We start from the raw sequence: 22,411 nt of genomic DNA on the forward strand, positions 1-22,411 counted from the left end.
TAATGCTATTTAAAAGTTTAATACTGAGATCAGGCAAGCAAGTATTGTTTTATGCAAATATGTAGGCAGGCCATGAGCTAATTCATGCACAAAAACACCACTCCCATGCCCCAAAAGCCCCCCACCTGATTCAGCCATCTGTTCTTATCATGCTCTTAACCAAATTATTAAGTTCTTTGGAAAAGAGATACCTCACTTACTACTACATGTCTGCACAGCATCTGATTGGAGCCTCTGGGCACTACCACACTGCAAACAACAAAACAATCAATCACAGTCTATAATTATAGCTATGCTATGTTTCTGATCCCACAAGTTGCTCTTTGGAAGCAGACCTGAGAGATGTCCATTGATCTCAATGCAGGCCTACCCACATGAAGCAATTTGCAGGATCAGGGCCTAAAATAATAAGAAGGACTACAAAATTATAGCTACTATGCTAGCTAAGAGCATGATCCTGCACTCACACATAGTCCCACTGACTTCACTATGACTACCAATATGAGTAATGGTTTGCAGAATCAGGACCTAAATCTATTTTACCACCCTCAGAAATTTCCATTCTTTACAATGTTTACATCTGAGGGGTCTAAAGTTAGTACTGTTGATTTTTACATTTTATTTATTTGGCCAAGTGAGAAGTCATGAGATCTGTATATCTGATACGACCCTTTGCATAATCAAATTTCAAACAAATTAATTTAAACTAAACAGAGGATGGAGTATGTCTTGGCCACAACCACCCACCCACCCACTGCCAAAGCTAGGCTCAATAAAAAACAGAGAATGGAAAGAATTTTTAAAGGTCAAAATTTGCACAAATGGGATGAATGCCAAGCTAAAGCAAACATGACTATAAAAATGAAGTTCTAAAATAAGTGCATACTAATCTTTCTAATTTATAGGTTTTTAATTTACAATATATGCTCCACGGGGAAGAGATGAGGTCTTCATTTAAATTTCACACAAGGCTGAGCCCATTGCTAAAGCTTAAGATAATTTAAATTACATTCTCTTAACAGAAGCTTTCAAAACCATCCTCACTGCAGAAAGTCTGTTTATGAATGTGAATATACACCCCCATCCACCCACCCCTATGATTCCCCAACATGTTAATGATATATTAGTTACTGCATGCTCGACACACTCTTTCTTTAATCTTCAACTGCATATTTACCTACATATCCAATAATAGTAAGCTATTATGTCCCCATATATTTATGGCCCTAAATGAATCAGTTTTTTCAACAGGACTTCTCACATGAAGTCTCAGTCATTGTCAACCACACAATGATAATCACCCACCTTCTATTATTCTCTCATCAAGATGCAAAGCATTCACAAAGCATTATAACAGAGCACTGGGCATTGCAGGGCAGGCCCATGTCCAATGCTTCTGTGGTGGCCTATGCTGGCCTATGACCAAATGAAGACAAATTTTATTAATCTGTGAATAAAAACGGCCTTTTAGAATTTATAGTGCAATCTATTTGTATCTAAAATATTATAGTCAGCCTAATGCCAGCATTAATATTTGACAAAGTAAAGCCTCAATCCTGCAAAATGTTGTATGTGTGGGCAGAACATTGCAGAAGCACAATGAAGTCAGTATGACTTCAGAGATGTAGGAGCAACCTGTATATAGCTCCACTAATTTCAGTGGAGTCTCCTCATAGAAGCATGAAGTCTGCCCACACAAAACAGCTTGTAGGATCAGCTCCTAACTATTTTGCCACCAAAACTTTAAAATATTACATTAAGTGTAATGTTTATCTTTTTCTTAAGAAGCTTACTTATAAAAACATACAATTCTGCGAAGCACACACACGCTGGTATTTTCCTTTGTAGGGACTGTATATCAGATGCCCTAAACTGTTCCTCATACTTTTACTCTGATTTCCTGGTATGGTAGTAAGCCTTTCAGAGTTCTTAAAAATGGGTATTACTGACTTATTTGCATATGTCAACAAATGCAGTGATCAGTTCACAGGCTACACAATGCCATGTACCTGCATATCTGAGCAGAGAACAAAACACTTGAAGTACTCCTTAACAAAACACGGATACCATTCACAGGCCATAATAAATATACAATCAAATCAAAGAATAGAAATAGCTAGTGGAACAGCACGACCTGTATTTGGCATAAAATCATTATGTTCCTTTAAGAAATAATTCCACTTTTAAGAAAACAAAACACATGTCCAATATGCATTTAAAAAAAATCCTGTTCAAAAACTGCACAGCTTTGTAACACCCTGATTATAAGCAAGTCAGGGTCATTACTGTATAAGTGATTCAGAAACCAAGATTAAAGAAACTGCTATTTGTACTAACGTGGGTGAGGTTTAGACAAGCAAATAGCTACATGCAGAAATCAAACACCATGAAGAAACAACACCTTTTTTACCGACTGAAATACTTGGTAGAGCATGGAATTTACGGAAGGATTTATTTAACAAAATGTATTCATTTTCACTAGTGGCTTAGACAATCTGTTCCTCGATTCCAACAGATGTGTGAAACAGCAGCTGTGCTATGGACATGTCACCAATGTATATTCACACTACACAATTCATTTCAAGTGACTTGAAATTCCGAATTGTTTATCCCTTTTATTCAGTTTTTACGGGCTTGTGCCTGAAATTGTCTTTCAGTGGGAGCTTTGACAAAAATAACAGATAGGTATTAAAATACCTTGAATAGAATGTAAATGGAACTCTGGTAAGATCCCTTTTTGATGTACTCTTACATCATCTCCATCACCAATAGCACTACACATACAGGACAACTGAAAACTCATATATAGGATGGCAGCTGTTCCCTTAGCTCCCTTCTGTTCTCTTTTTTTAAAGGGAGAACTTTAATCCTTTAAAACAATGTTTCCCAAACTTGGGACGTCGCTTGTGTAGGGAAAGCCCCTAGAGGGTCGGGCCAGTTTGTTTACCTGCCACGTCCGCAGGTCTGGCCGATCGCAGCTCCCACTGGCCGTGGTTCGCTGCTCCAGGCCAATGGGAGCTGCTGCAAGTGGCGCGGGCCGAGGGACGTACTGGCTGCTGCTTTCAGAGGCTCCCACTGGCCTGGAGCAGCAAACCGGGGACAGTGTGAGCCGCGATCAGTCAAACCTGCGGACGCAGCAGGTAAACAAACCGGCCCGGCCCAACAGGGGCTTTCCTTACGCAAGCGGCGTCCCAAGTTTGGGAAACACTGCTTTAAATGTATCCAGAATAAAAAGTAATTTAGAAAAACCAAAAGAAACAAAGAAAGAGAAGAATGGCATTTGTTAAATGTCCTCAGTCAATAGGCTCATTTATAGAACTAGTTACCAGAGGTGGTTAGATTGAGCCAAAATCTGACATGTTGCATGGCATACTGCATGGCTAATCCATTTACTGAAGCTTTGCCACTTTAATAGATTTGGAAAACCCCCCCCACACAAAAACCACCAAGCTGAACATGCTCACCCTTGGAATGGGCAAAAGGGCAGATTCCTATATCAGTTCATTAGGGATATCATCATGCAGAACAAATTTATCCATTCCTTGCTCAGATACTACATTGATGGTTGCTATAGGAAATCATTAGACTAGATAGACAAAAATTGAGAAGTGTTATAGAATAGGAATAAAGAGTTAGTGGACATAGCTGATGTGCCTTATATCCTTCCTAAAAACAATGGAAGTGCTAAAAGCTTGTATGACTGTTCCTGTCACTGACTTAAGTCCGGCCTTTGAATTAACATTATTTAGCTTTAAAGCATCTAAGTTTGCTCACTCTTTATCTGAAAGACTTTTTTTTAAACTCAGTTATGATGCCTGTCTGTTTCATGTTTTAGTATCACTGTGCAGAGGGCAGCAGTAGTTAGACATTAATATACACAACTAAAAGTGTTATAAAAAGTATATAAAACAGAGGTGAGTATTATACTCACTATGAGATCTACTAGTTTTGTAGCAGAGACACTTGCAAGTTCTTTGGGGCAGGGACTGTCATTTACATTTATAGTTCTTAGTACAACGGGGAGCAGACTGGTTGTGATCTTTAGGCACTACCACCATATGAACAGTAGATAATAATAATACGATGCATAACTTGTTAACACATGAAGCAGTGATAGTCAGCATCTCTTTCAAATAGTTAATGATGAGTATATTCCCTGTATTGAACTATCATCAAGCCAACTCTGCATGATCCACGCACTCAAGCCTGGATTATCCAACTTCTGCAGATTTGGTTAAACGGAGGAGCCGGCATGCAGAGGGCTACCTTTCAGCCCCCACCATTCTTCTGTTGATCAACTTTAGAGAAGGCAAGAAGTGCAGACAGCAAACCTTGGGAGATACAGTCAACCCAGCAATAGCTTAATTTAACTAGAATTTGGATAGCGGAGGCATAACTATAATGACAGGATACCATGTAACAATATATATTTATTCCTGACATACTGCACAAGAAGTTTTAGACTTCATATATTATTCTGCTTCCAAGAAATAGAAAGGAAAGAAGTTTCCCTACTGGGAAAGGACTTCTTCAGTCAGAGAGAATCATAAGAATGTGGAACAGTTTGCAGTGCAATATGGAAGCAGACAGCTGGAAATATACTTCAAAGATAGATTTCATGTAGCAAAACGCAGTTAGAAGACAGACTGATGTTTTTTCCCTTCCACAAAGACTGTTTCAACCTATCTATACAGAAAAGCAATGATAATGTGTTATTAACTATTTTCTGCACTATCAGTATTAGAAAACAAAGGAAAAAAGACAGACTCAACCCACAAACATTATTTGATAGCAGATTTCAAACAGGGGAAGCTTCATCCTGAGCTCTTCAGTGGGCAGGACAGGTTTGGGCAGTTTTAATAATGATATTATTGATACTTCCATGCGACATTCAGTGGGACAAACTGGTGATTAAACAACAAATCAGCGACTTAACATATGTTAAAAGATGTCAACCAGAAAACAGTAGCAAAAGGTATATTTAAAGTGAAAGCACTAACTCCAGAATATAAACAACTTTGTTAGTGGAGTCAACACAATAACATGTATAACACATTCCAGAGAGGTTCAAAATGCTTTGAACTTAAAGAGGAGTGAAATATTTGAGCTTTGGATGAGGAGTTATTTTTGGAAACAAAGTTCATCTCCCTTCAAAATAACTACACTCTGCTCCTACAGCTAGTATGCATTTTTCCCTGTACATATTAGTAATGTAAAGGGAATGAACCAAATACTACCCACATTCACTGCCATGCAACCCTACCCAAGAAAAGAGAGCTCCATGGATATAGCAGAGCAGAGGAAGTCCCTTTTAAAATAAATTATATATAAAAACATATTATGGGTAAGGAAAATAATCACAGACAATGAAAACACCATCACTGAATAGTTAGTCATTTTAATCAGACAATTACAGTAATGTTTCAAGAGAAGTTAATACAGAAACTTATCTATCCCAATCCATGCCAATTCTGTCGGACACATCAATCTGCACACATTTAAAAATTTTAAATGGATGAAATTTAATAGATCTCTATTGCTAATCAGTATTGTCGTCTATGAGTATTTTGAAAACAATTACAGTACCTACAGCACACAGATAGTTATCTTTATACAATGGTGCCTCCCAGTAAAATTCAGAGGTTGATTTTCATATGTATTTGTGCACTCCTTTGTGTGTATTCATAAGGAGTGCATAAAAACATATAAAAATCAAGGCAGCTCTTTTGATAAATGCAACTCCATTTGTAACTTATCCTGTTTTTGTTTTTTAAAGAGCGGTAATGTTCTAAGCAGCAGATTGTGTATTTAGATTGTAAACCCCTTAGGGCAGGGACTGTTCTGTGTTTGTGTAGCACCTAGCACAATGGGGCCCAGCGCTATGACTGGGGCCCTTATGCACTGCAATGAATATAAACAAGTAATAATAAATGTTGAACATACAGCCTAACGGCTTTTAGGTACGTTTGTCATTAGGGCCTTAATCCTGCAATGTGAGCTGCTTACACGGACCCTTCTCCTTAACCTACAGTGTGCTTCTTCAGTATATACTGGTTCTGACACTGTGACTCGTGTACATGCATTTTAAGTTTATGCAGACTTAATTACTTTTTTAAATGGCAGTGCATGCAAGGCAGCTGTTTTTGCAAACCAGGCAAGTTTTGGTTTCAGTCCATATCAAAATGCTCTATGACTTCTATTCCATTTAGAATGGGGAAGTGGGAGGATGGGGGGAAAGAAGGGAGTAATAATAAAAAAAATAAAGACAAACTCTTAACATTATAGGGGCACAATACACGTTTTCAGAGAAGTGTATCACTTTGGAGAGAAAAACAAAAGCAACACCAGGCAATTGGAAATATGCACATACATAAGACAATCTCAAAAAAATTACATTTCCCTCAGTAGAATAAAGCTCAATGTATGCAGCTACTTAAGCAGTTTTTGCTGGTACTTTGTTTTGTATAGGAATGGTTTTAACTGAAGGTTAAACGAAGTTATACTGGAATCCACACACACACCATTTTAGTGTATTTGCTTGAGATAGGAGCCATTTATTACAGTAAGACTTGAGAGCAGATTTCACTGTATTTTTCAACCTTTCAAGAGTTCATTTTCCAATAGCAATAACCAGTGAACAACTAAAGACTTCAGTTGATGCCTACTGATTTCAACAGGATTTTAGTTTATAACAACTATCAAGATTCAGCCCTAAGGGTTAGTTCCTACAGACTTGTACTCATATGTGTAGTTCCATTAACTTCAGAGTTAACAGTGGAATGATTCATGTGACTAAAGTTTGGAAGGTTTGCCACTGAATGAGGACGTAACATCCAGTCAAAAACAAACAAACAAAAAAAAGTCTATGAGCCTCATTGAATCTCAGTCAGGAAATCTGATTTTTTTTACTTCACCTTTCTACAAATTCTCTTCCCAACATTTCATGAAATTCCGCTTATAACAGAGAAAGCCATTTAGAACACTTGCTAAACACCAGCTTCAACGTAATTGTTAAAATGTTAAACTGCTATTTTGCAATTTAATTTACATGAACTGAATACTGGTATGGCTCAATATCAGCAGGTGTTGTGGTGTTTTGTTGTGCAATCATGCAAAACCAAATGGAACAAAAAAAGAATACACCAATTTTGTTTGCCCAGGACTCAAACTGGTTTGGCTGTCATCTCTAAATCAGCTATCACTCCCACATACTTAATTAGAATGTGAACAGCTTCATAGAACCATTTTCAGGGCAACGAAACAGTCATTTTCTTTAACTGTAAAAATGACTAGGGGTACGTCTTCACTACCGGCCGGATCGGCGGATAGCAATCAATTTCTCGGGGATCGATATATCGTGTCTCATCTAGACGTGATATATCGATCCCCGAACGCGCTCCTGTCGACTCCGGAACTCCACCAACGCGAACGGCGGTAGCGGAGTCAACATGGGGAGCCCCAGACGTCGATCCCGTGCCGTGAGGACAGTAAGTAATTCGATCTAAGGTACTTCGACTTCAGTTACGCTAGTCACGTAGCTGAAGTTGCGTATCTTAGATCGATACCCCCCCCCCAGTGTAGACCAGCCCTGGGACAGCTAACTGAGTCAAGCAAAAAATAAATAAATAAATAAAAGTGAGCATGTTAGAAGTGCACAGAGGGGGAAGGTGGATCTGCTGTTGTGGAAATATAATTCCAGAACACCTAAAATGAGTCAAAATGCATTTCTCTCTGTACCACCTTGAGTCAGATTTTCTTAAAACCAAAAAACCAAAACACTCGCACACACACAGTGCAATAAGCCCAGATTTTCCAACAGAAGTTGCCTGGAAAACAAGTAAATGATGTACTTTCCTCTTTTAATAAAGCATGTCTACTCCATGAATAAATTGTGAACTCATTATTGTATACCTGGTTTTATTTTACTTTATTTATAGTCTTTTCTATGGCTTTCATCATCCTAATACCCGTGCATTTCACAAACATGAATTAATATATCCTCACAACACCTCTGTGAAAGGAGGAAAAACTCACCCTAGTATACATAAGTGAGGCTGAGGGAAATGAAGACCCCAATCCTGCACTGATAAACCATTCAAGCCAAGGCTATTTCACCGGCAAGGAGTGACAATACCAATGAGGGCCTACTCAAGCTGTTCTTAATGTAGGATCTGGACTATTCAAAGACATTCCAGAATTCTTCAGCACAGCTGGAAAGATCCCCCAGTATCAGTCCCATATGAAAACATGCTTCTTCCCTACTTGGAGTGTATGTTGTTGCGAAGGCAAAGGCGGGGGGGTGGGAGGAGGGCAAAACAAATGCAGACAGAAGTTAAAAAGCAAAGAAATCTATTTAAAATGTACTTAAGAACAAAATATTTATGTTTGTTAAATTTTCACCTGCAACAGATTGCACTCAGATGGACCTTGATCCTACAGAAGGCACTTGCAAGCACAGATCTTAACTCCCCTAGAGAGTCTCACTGACTTCTGTAGAACTGAACTGCAATCTTAGCATCAGGCTAACAGAAGTATTCATTCAACTGATTTATAAGGAAGCTCAAACATACAGAGCACAGCACAGAACTGCACTTTTCAAAGGGGGTCATGTATCGCATCCAATCTGCCTGCAAAGTTTACACTGACATCAAGAGACAGACAACTCTGGGAGAGTCCTGTCCAACTTCAGCAGCAAAATTTCTGGGAACAGAAGCAGTGGCAATAAAGCACATTTTTCTTTCTTTTAATTAGGAAAAACAGAAGAAGCTAGAGCACAGACCTAATATGAGGGAAGCAATTAATACGAGACTATTGGTGGGAAGACAAGAGGAACCAATAGAAAAGCTGCCACACCCCTAGTTCATTCACCTATAAAGAGAACTTCTGACATCTCCTCTATAAATACGTTAAGGCTGGAAAGGGAAATCAACATATGCTGCATGTGTAAAACAAGCCGAAGACCACCAAAGATCTCTCTTCAGATAAGAGAGACAGCACAGGAACATTAGAGACTAGTATGTTCCCCATCCCTCCAAAAAGACGTTTTATTTTACAAAATTAAGTTTTCTTCCTTTTTATGAATAATTAAGACAGCACTTAAAAGAACAGGACACAAGAGCCAAGGTTTATTTCAGAGAGCACAGGAGAAAGAATAGTAAGCGAAGGGGACATAAAGAAGGATCTTATGTTGCAGTTTCTTAACATGCTATTTGTTTTGCAAGGAAAGGAAATGGCTTAGTCCCCAACTGATTTTGTTTATTATATATTAATTGCATTACAATAGTACCCAGAGACCTTAAACAAGACTGCAGTCTCACCGTGCTAGGTGCTGCACGTAATAAGATACAGACCCTGTTCCAAAGAGCTTACAATCTAGTTAAGACAAGATATAACAACTGGGCATAAAAAACACTCAAACGAATTGAGGGAATGGAGGCAGAGAGTGATTGTAACCATAGAAGGGACACAGTTACATGGATTAGCTAAGCATATTATTAGCGCTAAGTCAATAATACACACACACACACACACGTAAACTCTAAAGACTTCCTGATTTGCTAAGCAGTTTGTCAGTCAGCCTCAAATCTTAAAATGTATTTGGAAAATGAAGTGTGTGGAGTATTGCAACCCCATTAAAGGCAGTGAAGTAGAAAATTAAGAGGCAGAGAGTTTGCAGTAGGTGACCACAAAATCTGAACGTGGGAAAATTATTTACTCAACACCACAAATGCTGATCTCATCATGTTCACTGCTGGAAATAAAACTGATTCTTACTTCAGGGAACCAAACCCAGACTGAGGCATAGAAAAAAAAATTACATGAACGACCTCAGGCCCTAAGTCACCGCTTCTGGGAGCCATACAGAGCCAGGTAGGGAGCCTGCCGGCCCTGCAACACTGGACTTTTAACGGATATCAGAAATTTCAGTTTCTAGAGCTTTCTGGCTGGTAAAGTGCTGGATAACACAGCTTTTACTGTCGTGACTATTTCTCATGGAATGTTAAATGATACACTAACTATAGCAGCTTTCCAAATACCATACAAGTCCATTAATTTCCAATAGGCAGGAATTTATTAGACAAGAGTAAAAATGAGGGGGATGGGGTAATACTAGTTAGCTTCCAGGATATAAAAATTTGGTTGATTTTTTTTTTTTAATTTGAGTTTAAAAAGTTTCTTGTAAAAATCAATTTGGTTTGACCAACTTCAATTAACAGCTGGTTTAACATTTCACTTTGCATATTCATTCTTCCCCCTCTCCAGTCCCATTCTACACACCGCCACCCGCCAGATCAAGACTAGGTAACACCATTAGGCTACAACAAAGGACAGGAAACAGTCACTGAATGTTTTTTTTAAGCAACATTACAGTAAAGAAAATCCCTAATCACAGAAGATGCGACAGAGAGACATGTTTTTAAAGGACTACATAATTAAGATAAATTTTATGATTTTATTTTGCATTAGCTGCCAGGAGGCGAAAGGCCCACTTTTTCTCTTGGGCTTTCATTTCCATATGCCCATCATCCAATATTTCTCTATTTTTCTTTTCCTATTTTCCCCTTTACATTTTTATTTAATGTCCTCCGATTCAGCAAAACTTTCTCACTTATTCACTGCAGTTAACAACACCCTGGCCTTGCCTGAAGATCCCAATTAATCCTGCATATCGGAGTTGCACAGGTGCTACAGTGAAGTAGTCTGACCTCAAACATAACCCTTTTCCTTTATTATTAATAGTCAGAGAGAAGCAAGAGGAAGGAAGGAGGAGAGAAAGAAATGAACAATTAATTTTCTATCTATAGTAGAACTGTTTTAGAACTAAAGAACTATGATTCAAGTCAGAGAGCTGAAGTGCAGCACCCACCCAATTGTCAGAGAAAGATTTAAGATTCAAGGACAACTCCTGATAATATTTCTAATGAATGTGATTTCACTTTCATCTGGATCAGCAAACAGCAAAGTTCATCATTTAAATATTACAGTAGGAAAGATCAGATACCACAGTGATTGGTGCATTAACACACAGACAAACATTCAGGATGAAGAAATTTATTTTATGGCATTAGCAACCATGATAAAGATGAGAATTTTTTTAAATGATCACGTTCTTTATTACTTTTGACCATGTAAGAGCAGAGTCCAAATGCACAGTCCAGAGTATCCTCCAGTACTGTAAAAGCACAGAAATACTGCTTGGACGGATGCACAAGAAACTTGGGGAAGGACATCTTCAGGGTCCAGGGAAAAAAAAAAACCACACTTCCAGAGCATGAAATCCCCCACTGTCGCCAGTGTCAAGACAATGTCTTGGAGATTAGACAAGATCAAACTCTGATCTTTACCTCCTATGATAAAAATCATTCCTTACCTAATAGGCCTCCTCTTGGAAAATTAAAATTAACCCTACCACTTTGAGTGTAAGTGTAGTAGGAGAAACCCTCCCAAAAGATAAGAAGCTGGAAACAGGAATTGCCATACTAAATCTGACAGTAGTCCATCTAGTCCTGTATCATTGGTGGATAACTGCAAGTATCAGCTGCTTAAGAAAAAGATGCAACTAACTCTGCAATAAGCAATTCTGGAATAACACAAGGGAAGTTTCCTCCTAACCCCCATATAGTTAAAGGCAGGCATATGAGAAAATTTGAAAATATTTTTAACTTGATTTCATCCATCTTGTTCCAAGTTTTTTAAATATTTGAGAAGGAGTATAACATGCTCGCTTCAGAGCTAGTTCATTCCCAGGCTCTTACCCACTTCCCTGCCAAACACTGAGCATACTCAACTATTCACATACCTGAAGCTTCCCCATATACTCAACCAGCTTTTATCAGTGAAATGCAATAAAGGGAGAAATCAGGGAGGCCCTTAAATTTCAACATATTAAACACTTGACATGCTCATGGCCCATAATGGTGAAGTACACCAGATAAAGAACATGCAAATTTCATAGTAAGGCAACACCAAAAAATGTACTTCCTTACCAACTGATTTTCTAAAGGTTCATCAGTAAAAACAAATACAAAATGAATGGAAAACATTCTCACCCCCCATTCTTAGTTAATTTTTGTAACATCTATGTAGTTTAGGGAACTTCCCGTGTTGAACATTTAAATAATTCCTTCACGAGAGGCCAAATTTCAACGTCTTTAATGGAACAAAGAGAGTGTCACGTCATTAAAGATTTGGCAGTATGATACTAGATCTATGACTTACAAAGAGCAGTAAGACATAGGGATAGCAGGAGAAGGTTTTTTTCCTGTGTAAAATTCTATGATAAAAATATGCTTACATAGTGGACAACAGGCAAAATATAGGCTACAGTTTTAGAAAGGGGGATATAAACGTACTGTAGTCACTCTTTTTCACTAGAAAAAATAGTAGCAAGGGCATATTTTTAAAAGATATCACCCCTCTATGTACAGGATGAGAAAGGTTTTACTTTTAAAAGTGCCAGCTAACATCAAAATAGCCCTGCCATGAAATGACCACAACTAACAGTGTGCTCATTCCCCTACTTAATACATAAAATCAGTATTGAGGATAGAAAAATGTGGTTTAAAGCATTAGCAAACAATCATAGAAAGTGTAATGAGCGAAAGAGCCAGAAGGCTAACTACTGAGTACACATGTAGCATCAACAGGACAGATACATTATAAGATGTTACATCATACTGATGTCCATTAAAAACATTAAAAGGTTACGATACTATATATAAAGTAGACAAAACTATTGCTAACTCAGAATAAATACTGAATGAATATCACAATGGCGCAGTTTATAAAGCCTATAACAGAACATAGCATGAGATAAGTTTTAATATATTTATCCTAATATAACTTCCAACTGTTATCAGTTCACATTATTACAATAATTGCTAGCTCTGCTGACTGGGAATTAATTACATTCATTTTATCGTTTGGGGGTTTCTTAATTGTATTCTACATCACAGAGTGACTCCCTTGTGTTGATTAAAACAGAGTTCAAACCAATGGTCCATCTGAATTTATAGGTAAAAGAGATGAAGATTAAAAACAAAAAGATTGAGACATGAAAGAAAATCCATAAGACTAACAGGTAATTTTATTTTCCAACACACCCCCACATGCAGCACCTCCGGACCAAAAAAAAAAAAAGAGAGTGGCCTCTGTAAGATATACATTGCATAAACATTCTTTTTCTAAAAAGTTAGAGGCTGCACTGTATACAGATTATGACATTTAATTTGAGGAAACTCTTTGTCAAAAGAAACTTTCTGATTTGCATGTTTCACATTTTAAAAAAATCTTAATTAAACAACTCTGATCCTTTTCAATGTATACAAGGACAGATCACTTGCATAGCTTTTCCTGCTGTTTGTCAACCTTTGGCTGGATTTAAAATGAAGTGTAACATTATATGCAAATCAATAAACTATTTGTGGCTTACCTTGGCACTGAAATCCTTGTTTCCCAAACCCCCTGCAAGGGAAAAAGACAAACACTGTCTTAACATATTTAGTTATTGCTTCTTCCCACTAACCTAATATAAGAAAAAAAAACCCTCACATTAAACTACATGATTTCAGGTTTTGTTAAGAAAGCAACAGATTTTATAATACAAAACAAAGCATTAACCCGCCTATTTCAAAGATGAGAATAGCAGCAGATTCCAGCTATGTAATTTCATTTTCTGGCAAACCTTTATTTTATTTTTATTTTATTTTACAAGCAATTTTGGATCCGCAATTAGTGTCATCTGTGAATATTACATAATGTTACAATTCACTTCATGACATGTGTATACTTACAATATTATAAATACTCCAACTGCTCGAGGGCTATAAAAAGAACCACAGTGGGATTCTAAGATGAATTTTAGTATGCATATTGAGATTTAACTATCTACAACAGAAAGGGGTTTGATGCTGGTTGTTTTGGGGCTTTTACGAAGAATATTCAGCTAACACAGAGAAAATAAATTAATAACAGCCACTGCTTTAATAACTATTATACTTCTAATCTTTTAAAAATAATTCTATTTATAAGTTATCATTGTTTGAAACAATGATTTAAACATGTGCATGGTATTAGCTATCGTACCCAGAGTTTAATAATATACTAAATCTCACGCAAATCACCACCTAATTTTTTCATTTATAATTTTGACATTGAGTTCTTTTTAGTTATTTTTGGTACTCATTTACACACACTCTCTACATTCTCTCATTTGAGGATGTTTTGTATCTGACAAATACCCAGCAAAAGCCATTATATTGAATATAGCTCCCTTTAGCAAAAATAAGTATGAAGTTTAGCTACAAAATTTATGATTAAATAACTAACAATAACATCTCTCCCTCATATCCAAATATTTATTGTAATTTAGAGAAAAAATTCATTTAAAAAACCTCATGCAACTTCAGTAAAAATTTACTTCAAATTAAAGTTGACATTAAAGGGACACTCAACTTTGCAAAAAAATTTAGTTTTATCTGAAACGTTTTTATTACTGTTATTACAAGTGAAACATAAGATCATGATACTGGACAGATTATAAAACTATATTTGCTTATTTACTCTGAGTATATTTGACAATACTTTGCATAGTGTCTTTTCACTGTTTCCTTGTTTGCATGGGTCTTTCACTCCATAACATGAGAAAAACTGTTTTTGTTTTTCTAAAATATAATTTATAAAACCACCAAAACAGACAACAGGACTAAGGCTGGACACAGAACCTGAAACTGCTTTTAGGTTGTTTCTTTATTTTGTTAGGTAATTAGATTTCAAGACAACAGTGTTCTTTGACCAGCTAAACTGAGAATGCATCCTTTCTTCGTGGTTTGTACTGAAAGACACTAGTCCACATTCGAGTCTCTTTCATGCAATCTATACTGTAATGAATCTTTATCTTATTCAAAATTTCACAAAATAAAGCAAACCTTGGGTAGAATTTCCTTTAAACAAATTTGGCAAGTGTAAATAATTCTGCTACCTAATTCGATATTAAGATCATCAAGTTTCACTGAAAACAAAAAAACAAAAAACAACCCACACATATTTGGGGAGGAACTTCATTCCACTGAAATATTACATGTTCTTTATTCACACCTCCAAATGTTGAATAGTCACATTCTTGATTTTTACCCCTCAGCTGGAAATTGTTATGGGGATGCAACAGTTAGGTGTCCATTTAATGACCTCTGAGGATGCCATACTTGCATGTCTTTGGTGCAAAAGCACCCAGTATTTCATCTGACTTTAAACCAATAATGAAAAACAATGCACTGAAGTTGCGGCATGCTGTCTTTGAAGAACATTTAAGAGCTTCCTAGACTTACTAGCAAGGAAAGACCACAGCATACAACTACTCTTGCCACCTGTCAACAACAGGATATCCTTTCACTTTCAAATACATCCTGTAATCAGGTGCCTTTTATCATGACGGTATTGTTTTTAAAAACTGCATTATTTATCTGTACCAATACATGCTGCCAATAACCCTGCAGCATTCTTTCACACCTGCCAAGTCTCACTCGTGTTGGATTTATTTTAAAGCAGTTTTTAAATTCTTCTACTTTTACAATGAAGGGTTTTGCAATTTCCTTCAAATTGTGATAGTGTGAGAAGCCAGAACTACTTTTTCCCTTTTCTACAGTCTGCCTATGTCCATTTCAGCCACTCCTCCCTCCATATATTTTCAACGGTTTGTTGCATGCTCCCCTCTGATGTTTTATTGTGTTTGCTAACAGAATCAGTCTCTCTTCCACAGCATCCAAGTTAAAGGAAGCAGTACAAAGAGAGAACTGAGAATGTACAGTAGGCCAATGGTCATGCCGCCCAGTGCATGCTGAGGGAGCCAGCCAAGTGCAGTGTGCACACAGCCAGTTGCATGCATTCCTCTCACAATCTTCTCACACTGCTGAGCCCCAAGGAACAACAGACCTTACTTTCAGCAGTGCTCATCACCACCCACCGCTCTCACTAACATCAGTGGGAAAGGTGGGAGCTCCTCAAATTTGAAGATCAAGCCCCTCCGTCTCTCCTCTCCACACACAAGTTGCAGTATGCAACATAAAGAGAAGGAAGCACATGAATGTATATAATTTACAACTAAGACAAGTGTCCCACCCATTCCCACTGTCTCATCCAGCTCAGGTCACAGGGTATGAGCAATCAGTCTGCACACTACTCATTGCAGCCCTGCTTAGCAGAGGGTATACGATGCAGCTAAGCCAACCGCATGCAAGCGCACACTGAAACTGCCCTGTCTGGTCTAGGTTATGAGTGAGCTGAGTACATCACCTGGCCAAGAGCATGATAGGGACTAACAATTCAGTTTTTGCTTCTGGATTCTGAACGGTTTGTTGTAGAGCCTTGCAACCTGCCCTGAACCCAACAGGACCCAATTCCCAGTGTCAGGTTTGAATCCATCAGGTTGGGTCTGAAAAGAACCAACCCTCTTGGATCCAGGTCTGGTCAGGTAGGCTCTGATCATCTCCTCCTACCTGTGAAGTTGGTGCTGCTGCAGCAGCTGCATGCCCCGCTCCTGCCAACCACCACCACCTCACTGTGCTGTGAATGCTGCAGAGTGCACTCACGAGTCACAGCACATCTCACTCCACAGCGCACACAGCGCAGGAAGGCAGCAGTGGCAGGGTACACACCTGCTACTGTGCTGACCCCATGGGCAGGAGACAGCTCGAGAGGATTCACAGGCACAAGGAATGAGAAGCCACTACCCAACTGAACCCCAAGTACGAGGTGGAGGCAGCCGATATCAGTTTGGAGGGAAGTGTCGGGTCCAGGATGGATCTAAAAAAGACTCGACACACTCAGGTCAGGTTTGTGCTTAGGTTGCGTTCAGGTCAGTCTTTAAAATTAGGCCCAAGCAGACCTCTAATTTGATTATTTTGTTCTCTTTGTCTCTCAGCAGCCTCTTTCCTATACTTGCTAATCTAGAGGCATCAGCTGCAATGTATTGTCTAGTCTCCCTGCCCTCCACAGGCAGCAACAGGGAACACAGGAACAGCAACTATCACAAAGATAATGAAAAGGCTGCAAAAGTTTTGCTGAAAGACTGGAGAGTGGTGCAAATGCTGGGAAGCAGGGAGGTCCCTTACCAGATTAAATCAGTGGCTGTAGAACCCGGGCAGGATGAGAGTAGATGTATGAATGCTAGGGAGCCATAAAGTGGGCATGTGTGGGAGACTCAGCAAGTGAAATCAATGAAGTGACAGCATAACTTGGGTTGGGGGAGGAGGGATAAGTATGTACGGTGGTCGGGAGGAGATGAGGTGTGCTCTGAGTATCACAATAGGGAAACAGATGTTTAGGGGATGGAGGACAGTCCAAGCAATAATCCCCAGATTAAACTGATCCTGTGGCTGCAGAACATGGGTTGGATGCATGGCTGAGGATTGCAGGGAGTGTTTTTTTTCTTGCCCAAGGGACCAACTGTCATTTCCCAGGCGTCCCCAGGGTGCATGGAGGTCTCCTTAAGAGACTCACAAAGTGAAGTGCAAAGGCTGCAAAACAGGGGTGCATGTGCATTACGGCACAGGTCAGAGAGTATAATGGGAGGTGATGTCGAGTTGTTCCCAGGGTTCAAGCTAGGGGGTTCCCCAGTTAGAATCACCAGTGGCTGCAGGATGTGCGCAAAATGCATTCCTATAGGCGAGTTACTAGGGAAGTCGCCAAAAGAAGTTAATGTACTGTACTAGCTGCGGAAGGTGTGCTGGGCAACAGGGGGTGAATATATAGATATGTTGTGTTGGAGGCAATATTGGGGTGGGGGAGAAGGTCACTCAGATTAAATGGGTGCAGTAGGGCTGCAGTAAGTGGCCTAGCTAAGGTGATCAGATCTGGGGGAAGGCACATGACATGGAGGAAATCCTCCCTAGCAAGGTGTGGGAATAGCAAGGTACAAGCAGTATAGTGGGGTCTCTTATCAAATTACATAGGTGCAGTGGCAGCATAAGGTGGGCTGGCTGAAGTGGGTAGTTCATGATGCATCCCGAATCATGGGGGGATAGGACAGATGTTACAGGCAAGGTAGCAGGGAGTCTCACCACATGAAGTCAGTTCAGTGGCTGCAGGAAGAGAACTAGCTAAGAGAGCAGTGGGGGCGGGGGGGCTGTGATATAGGGAGCAGGGGCCGCACTAGGGGGCTCTCTCACCAGAAGTCAGTGCAATGGCTGCAGGAGGGGATGGTATAGAGGCAGTTATGCAAGGAGTCACTGCAGTAGCAGCAGAAGGGTGGGTGGCTGGGGGGGCATGGGCAGGATAGGAACCAGGGGTGGTATAGGGGCAATGTAAGTGGCAGGGAGCACTATGGGGGTGGTATAAGGGCAGAGGCAGCACAGGAGCAGTACAGGGGTCACTCGCCAGGTGAAGTCAGTGCAGGGCTGCGGGGGAGGCGGGGGGGTTGGTTGTGGGCAGTATAGGGTGATGTAAGTGGCAGGGAGTAGTACGGAGGTGGTATAGGGATGGGGCGGTATAGGGGCAGGGGCAGTAGAGGATCAGTGCAGGAGTCTCTCACCAGGTGAACCTGGTGCAGGCTGAAGGAGGGGAGTTGCCCGGGGAGCGGTATAGGGACAGAGGCAGGACGGGGGTGGCATACGGTGTCTCTCACCAGATGAAGTCGGTGCAGCGGCTGCAGGAGGGGAGCTACCCAGGGGGCAGTATAGGGGCAGGAGTAGTACAGGGGGCAGTATAAGGGGCAGGAGCAGGTCGGGGGCGTTGTGGGGTCTCTCACCACATGAAGTCGGTGCAGAGCTGCAGGGGGGAGTTACACGGGGTGTGGTAGAGCCAGGGGCGGCTCTAGGATTTCCGCCGCCCCAAGCAGGCGTCCCAGCGGGAGGGCGGCAGGCGGCTTCGGCAGACCTCCCGCAGACGTGCCTGTGAAGGGTCCACTGGCCCCGCGGCTCCGGTGGACCTCCCGCAGGCACGCCTGCGGATGCTCCACCGGAGCCGCGGGACCAGCGGCCCCTCCGCAGGCACGTCTGCGGGAGGTCCACCGGAGCCGCCTGCCGCCCTCCCGCTGGGACGCCACCCCAAGCGCACGCTTGGCGCGCTGGGGTCTGGAGCCGGCCCTGGGTAGAGGGGCAGGGGCGGTATAAGGGGTAGGGACAGGATGGGGCTGGTGTGGGGGTCTCTCACCAGATGAAGTCGGTGCAGAGCTGCAGGAGGGGAGTTGCACAGAGGCGGTAGAGGGGCAAGGGCAGTACAGGGACAGTACAGGGGCTGCAGTAGGGGAGTTGCCCAGGGGGCGGGATAGGGATAGGGCAGTACAGGGGGCGGTATAAGGGGCAGGTAGCCAGACGGGGGTGGTATAGCAGCAGGGAGCAGGACGGGGGTGGTATAGGGGGTCTCACACCAGATAAAGTCGGTGCAGTGGCTGCAGGAAGGGAGTTGCCCGGGGGGATGGTATAGAGACAGGGGCAGAATACGGGGCAGGGAGCAGTACGGGGGTGGTATAGGGGGTCTCTCACCAGATGAAGTCAGTGCAGGGCTGCAGGGGGAGTTGCTGAGGGGACGGTATAAGGGACAGGGAGCAGGACGGGGCGGTATACGGGCAGTAGAGCAGGACACGGGTCTCCTACCAGATGAAGTCGGTGCAGGGCTGCAGGAGGAGTTGCACAGGGGCGGTAGAGGGGCAGGGGCGGTATAAGGGGCAGGGGCCGGACGGGGGTGTGGGGTCTCTCACCAGATGAAGTTGGTGCAGGGCTGCAGGAGGGGAGTTGCCCGGGGGGCGGTAGAGGGGCAGGACGGGGGCAGTATAAGGGGCAGGGGCAGGACGAGGGGTGTGGGGGTCTCTCACCAGATGAAGTCGGTGCAGTGGCTGCAGGAGGGGAGTTGCACGGGGGGCGATAGAGGGGCAGAACGGGGCGGTATAAGGGGCAGGGGCCGGACGGGGTGTGGGGTCTCTCACCAGATGAAGTCGGCGCAGTGGCTGCAGGAGGAGTTGCAGGGGCGATAGAGGGGCAGGGCAGGGTCGGCAGAGGTGCAGGACGGGGTGGTATAAGGGGCAGGGGCAGGACGGGGGGTGTGGGGGTCTCTCACCAGATGAAGTCGGTGCAGTGGCTGTAGGAGGGGAGTTGCACGGGGGGCGATAGAGGGGCAGGGCAGGGGCCGTATAAGGGGCAGGGGCCGGACGGGGGCTGTGGGGGTCTCTCACCAGAGAAAGGTGGAGCAGTGGCTGCGGGAGGGAGTTGCACGGGGGCGGTAGCGGGGCCGGGGCGGTATAAGGGCCCAGACGGGGGCTGTGGGGGTCTCTCACCAGATGAAGTTGGTGCAGGGCTGCAGGAGGGGAGTTGCACGGGGGCGGTATAAGGGGCAGGGGTAGGACGGTGGGTGTGGGGGTCTCTCACCAGATGAAGTCGGTGCAGGGCTGCAGGAGGGGAGTTGCACGGGGCGGTAGAGGGGCAGGGGCGGTATAAGGGCAGGGGCAGGACGGGGGCGGTGGGGGTCTCTCACCAGATGAAGTCGGTGCAGGGCTGCAGGAGGAGTTGCATGGGGCGGTATAAGGGGCAGGGGCTGGACGGGGCGGTATAAGGGGCAGCGGCCGGACGGGGGGCGTGGGGGTCTCTCACCAGATGAAGTCGGCGCAGGGCTGCAGGAGGGGAGTTGCACGGGGGGCGGTAGAGGGGCAAGGGCAGGACGGGGCGGTCTAAGGGGCAGGGGCCGGACGGGGCGTGGGGTCTCTCACCAGATGAAGTCGGTGCAGGGCTGCAGGAGGGGAGTTGCACGGGGCGGTATAAGGGGCCGGGGCCGGCGGGGGGCTGTGGGGGTCTCTCACCAGATAAAGTTGGCGCAGTGGCTGCAGGAGGAGTTGCACGGGGCGGTAGAGGGGCAGGGGCGGTATAAGGGGCAGGGGCCGGACGGGGCTGTGGGGTCTCTCACCAGATGAAGTCAGTGCAGTGGCTGCAGGAGGAGTTGCACGGGCGGTAGAGGCAGGGGCCGGACGGGGGCTGTATAAGGGGCAGGGGCCGGACGGGGGGCGTGGGGGTCTCTCACCAGATGAAGTCAGTGCAGTGGCTGCAGGAGGAGTTGCACGGGGCGGTAGAGGGGTAGGGGCAGGACGGGGGCGGTATAAGGGGCAGGGGCCGGACGGGGGGCGTGGGGGTCTCTCACCAGATGAAGTCGGTGCAGGGCTGCAGGAGGGGAGTTGCACGGGGGCGATAGAGGGGCAGCGGCAGGATGGGGGCGGTATAAGGGGCAGGGGCCAGACGGGGGCTGTGGGGTCTCTCACCAGATGAAGTCGGTGCAGTGGCTGCAGGAGGAGTCGCACGGGGGCGGTAGAGGGGCAGGGGCGGTATAAGGGGCAGGGGCCGGACGGGGGGTGTGGGGGTCTCTCACCAGATGAAGTCGGTGCAGTGGCTGCAGGAGGGGAGTTGCACGGGGGGCGGTAGAGGGGCAGGACGGGGGCGGTATAAGGGGCAGGGGCCGGACGGGGGCTGTGGGGGTCTCTCACCAGATGAAGTCGGTGCAGTGGCTGCAGAACGTGGGCTGCTTGAAGAAGCGCGCGGTGAATTTATGCTCCTTCACCTCGTGCACGTTCTTCTGCCTCAGGGCTCCCTTGCGAGCGAAGCGCTGCACCACGTCCGGGTCGGCGCCGGGCTCGGGGCCCGGGAACACGTCGGCCATGGCGCCCCCTCGCTGCTCCCGCCGGCAGCTGGGCTGAGCCGGGAGCCGCCGTCCGCCCCGTCCGGCAGCCGCCGCGCCTCTGGCAGCGGCTGGGCTGGGCGCTGCCTCCTGCTCCTGCTCCGGCTCCGGCTCCTGACGTGCGAGCCGCGCGTAGGGGGCGGGAGGAGGATCCCAGCCCGGCTGCTCCGCCCGTGCGCTGACTGAGCCCCCTGCCGCGGCCGGGCGGGGCGGAGCGAGAGTCGCCGGCGCTGGGCGGGCGCAAGGCCGGTAGGTCCGGGCCGGGCCCGGTGCGCCGCGTCCTGCTGCCTCTGGTCTCCACCCCGCACGCCCCGTGACAGCCCTGCCCCCACCCCACAGCGATTCGCCCCCACACCCCTTCCCTCCACACACACAGCGATACACCCCTTCCCTACCACCACAACGCACAGCATCATACAAAGTACAACCACACAATGCCCCATCACCAACAGAACACACAAATATACACACAGAGTGCAATTCGCACCGCACATCACAACTTCCTCCATCACCTCACACCCACAACCCCCCCCACCACAACACATATGTGCAGAAAAACAGTACAGCCAGTGCTTGCTACCTCTCACCACACACATATACCCATCCATCACCATCCCACACAGCAGAGTGCAACTGACAATGTGCCCCACTACACAATGCCCACATCACCACCACCCACAAATCCACACCCATAACACCCCACCGCTACAACAAACACATAAGCAGACTGCAGGTGGAACCTGCTTCTAACCGCACACAA

At 44.1% G+C, this 22,411-nt stretch overlaps 1 protein-coding gene across 2 annotated transcripts in view; it reads right to left on the bottom strand.

Moving 5' to 3' along the window:
• Positions 1–21,841, bottom strand: part of PRKCA (protein kinase C alpha) — a 284,791-nt gene extending 262,950 nt beyond the window's left edge. Inside the window, exons 1-2 of one of the 2 annotated variants that reach the window (XM_039501359.1) lie at positions 21,461–21,841; positions 13,433–13,464 (exon numbers count right to left, since the gene is read on the bottom strand). In XM_039501359.1, coding sequence (XP_039357293.1) covers positions 13,433–13,464; positions 21,461–21,633 — 205 coding nt within the window. In that variant the 5' untranslated portion in view covers positions 21,634–21,841. Of the gene's footprint in view, positions 1–13,432; positions 13,465–19,807; positions 19,829–21,460 lie in introns of those variants that run through there. The other variant, XM_039501361.1, reaches the window with a different exon arrangement.
• Between the last annotated feature and the right edge of the window lie 570 nt (positions 21,842–22,411).

Source organism: Mauremys reevesii, linkage group 15, assembly GCF_016161935.1.
Source record: "Mauremys reevesii isolate NIE-2019 linkage group 15, ASM1616193v1, whole genome shotgun sequence".
NCBI lineage: Eukaryota > Metazoa > Chordata > Testudines > Geoemydidae > Mauremys > Mauremys reevesii.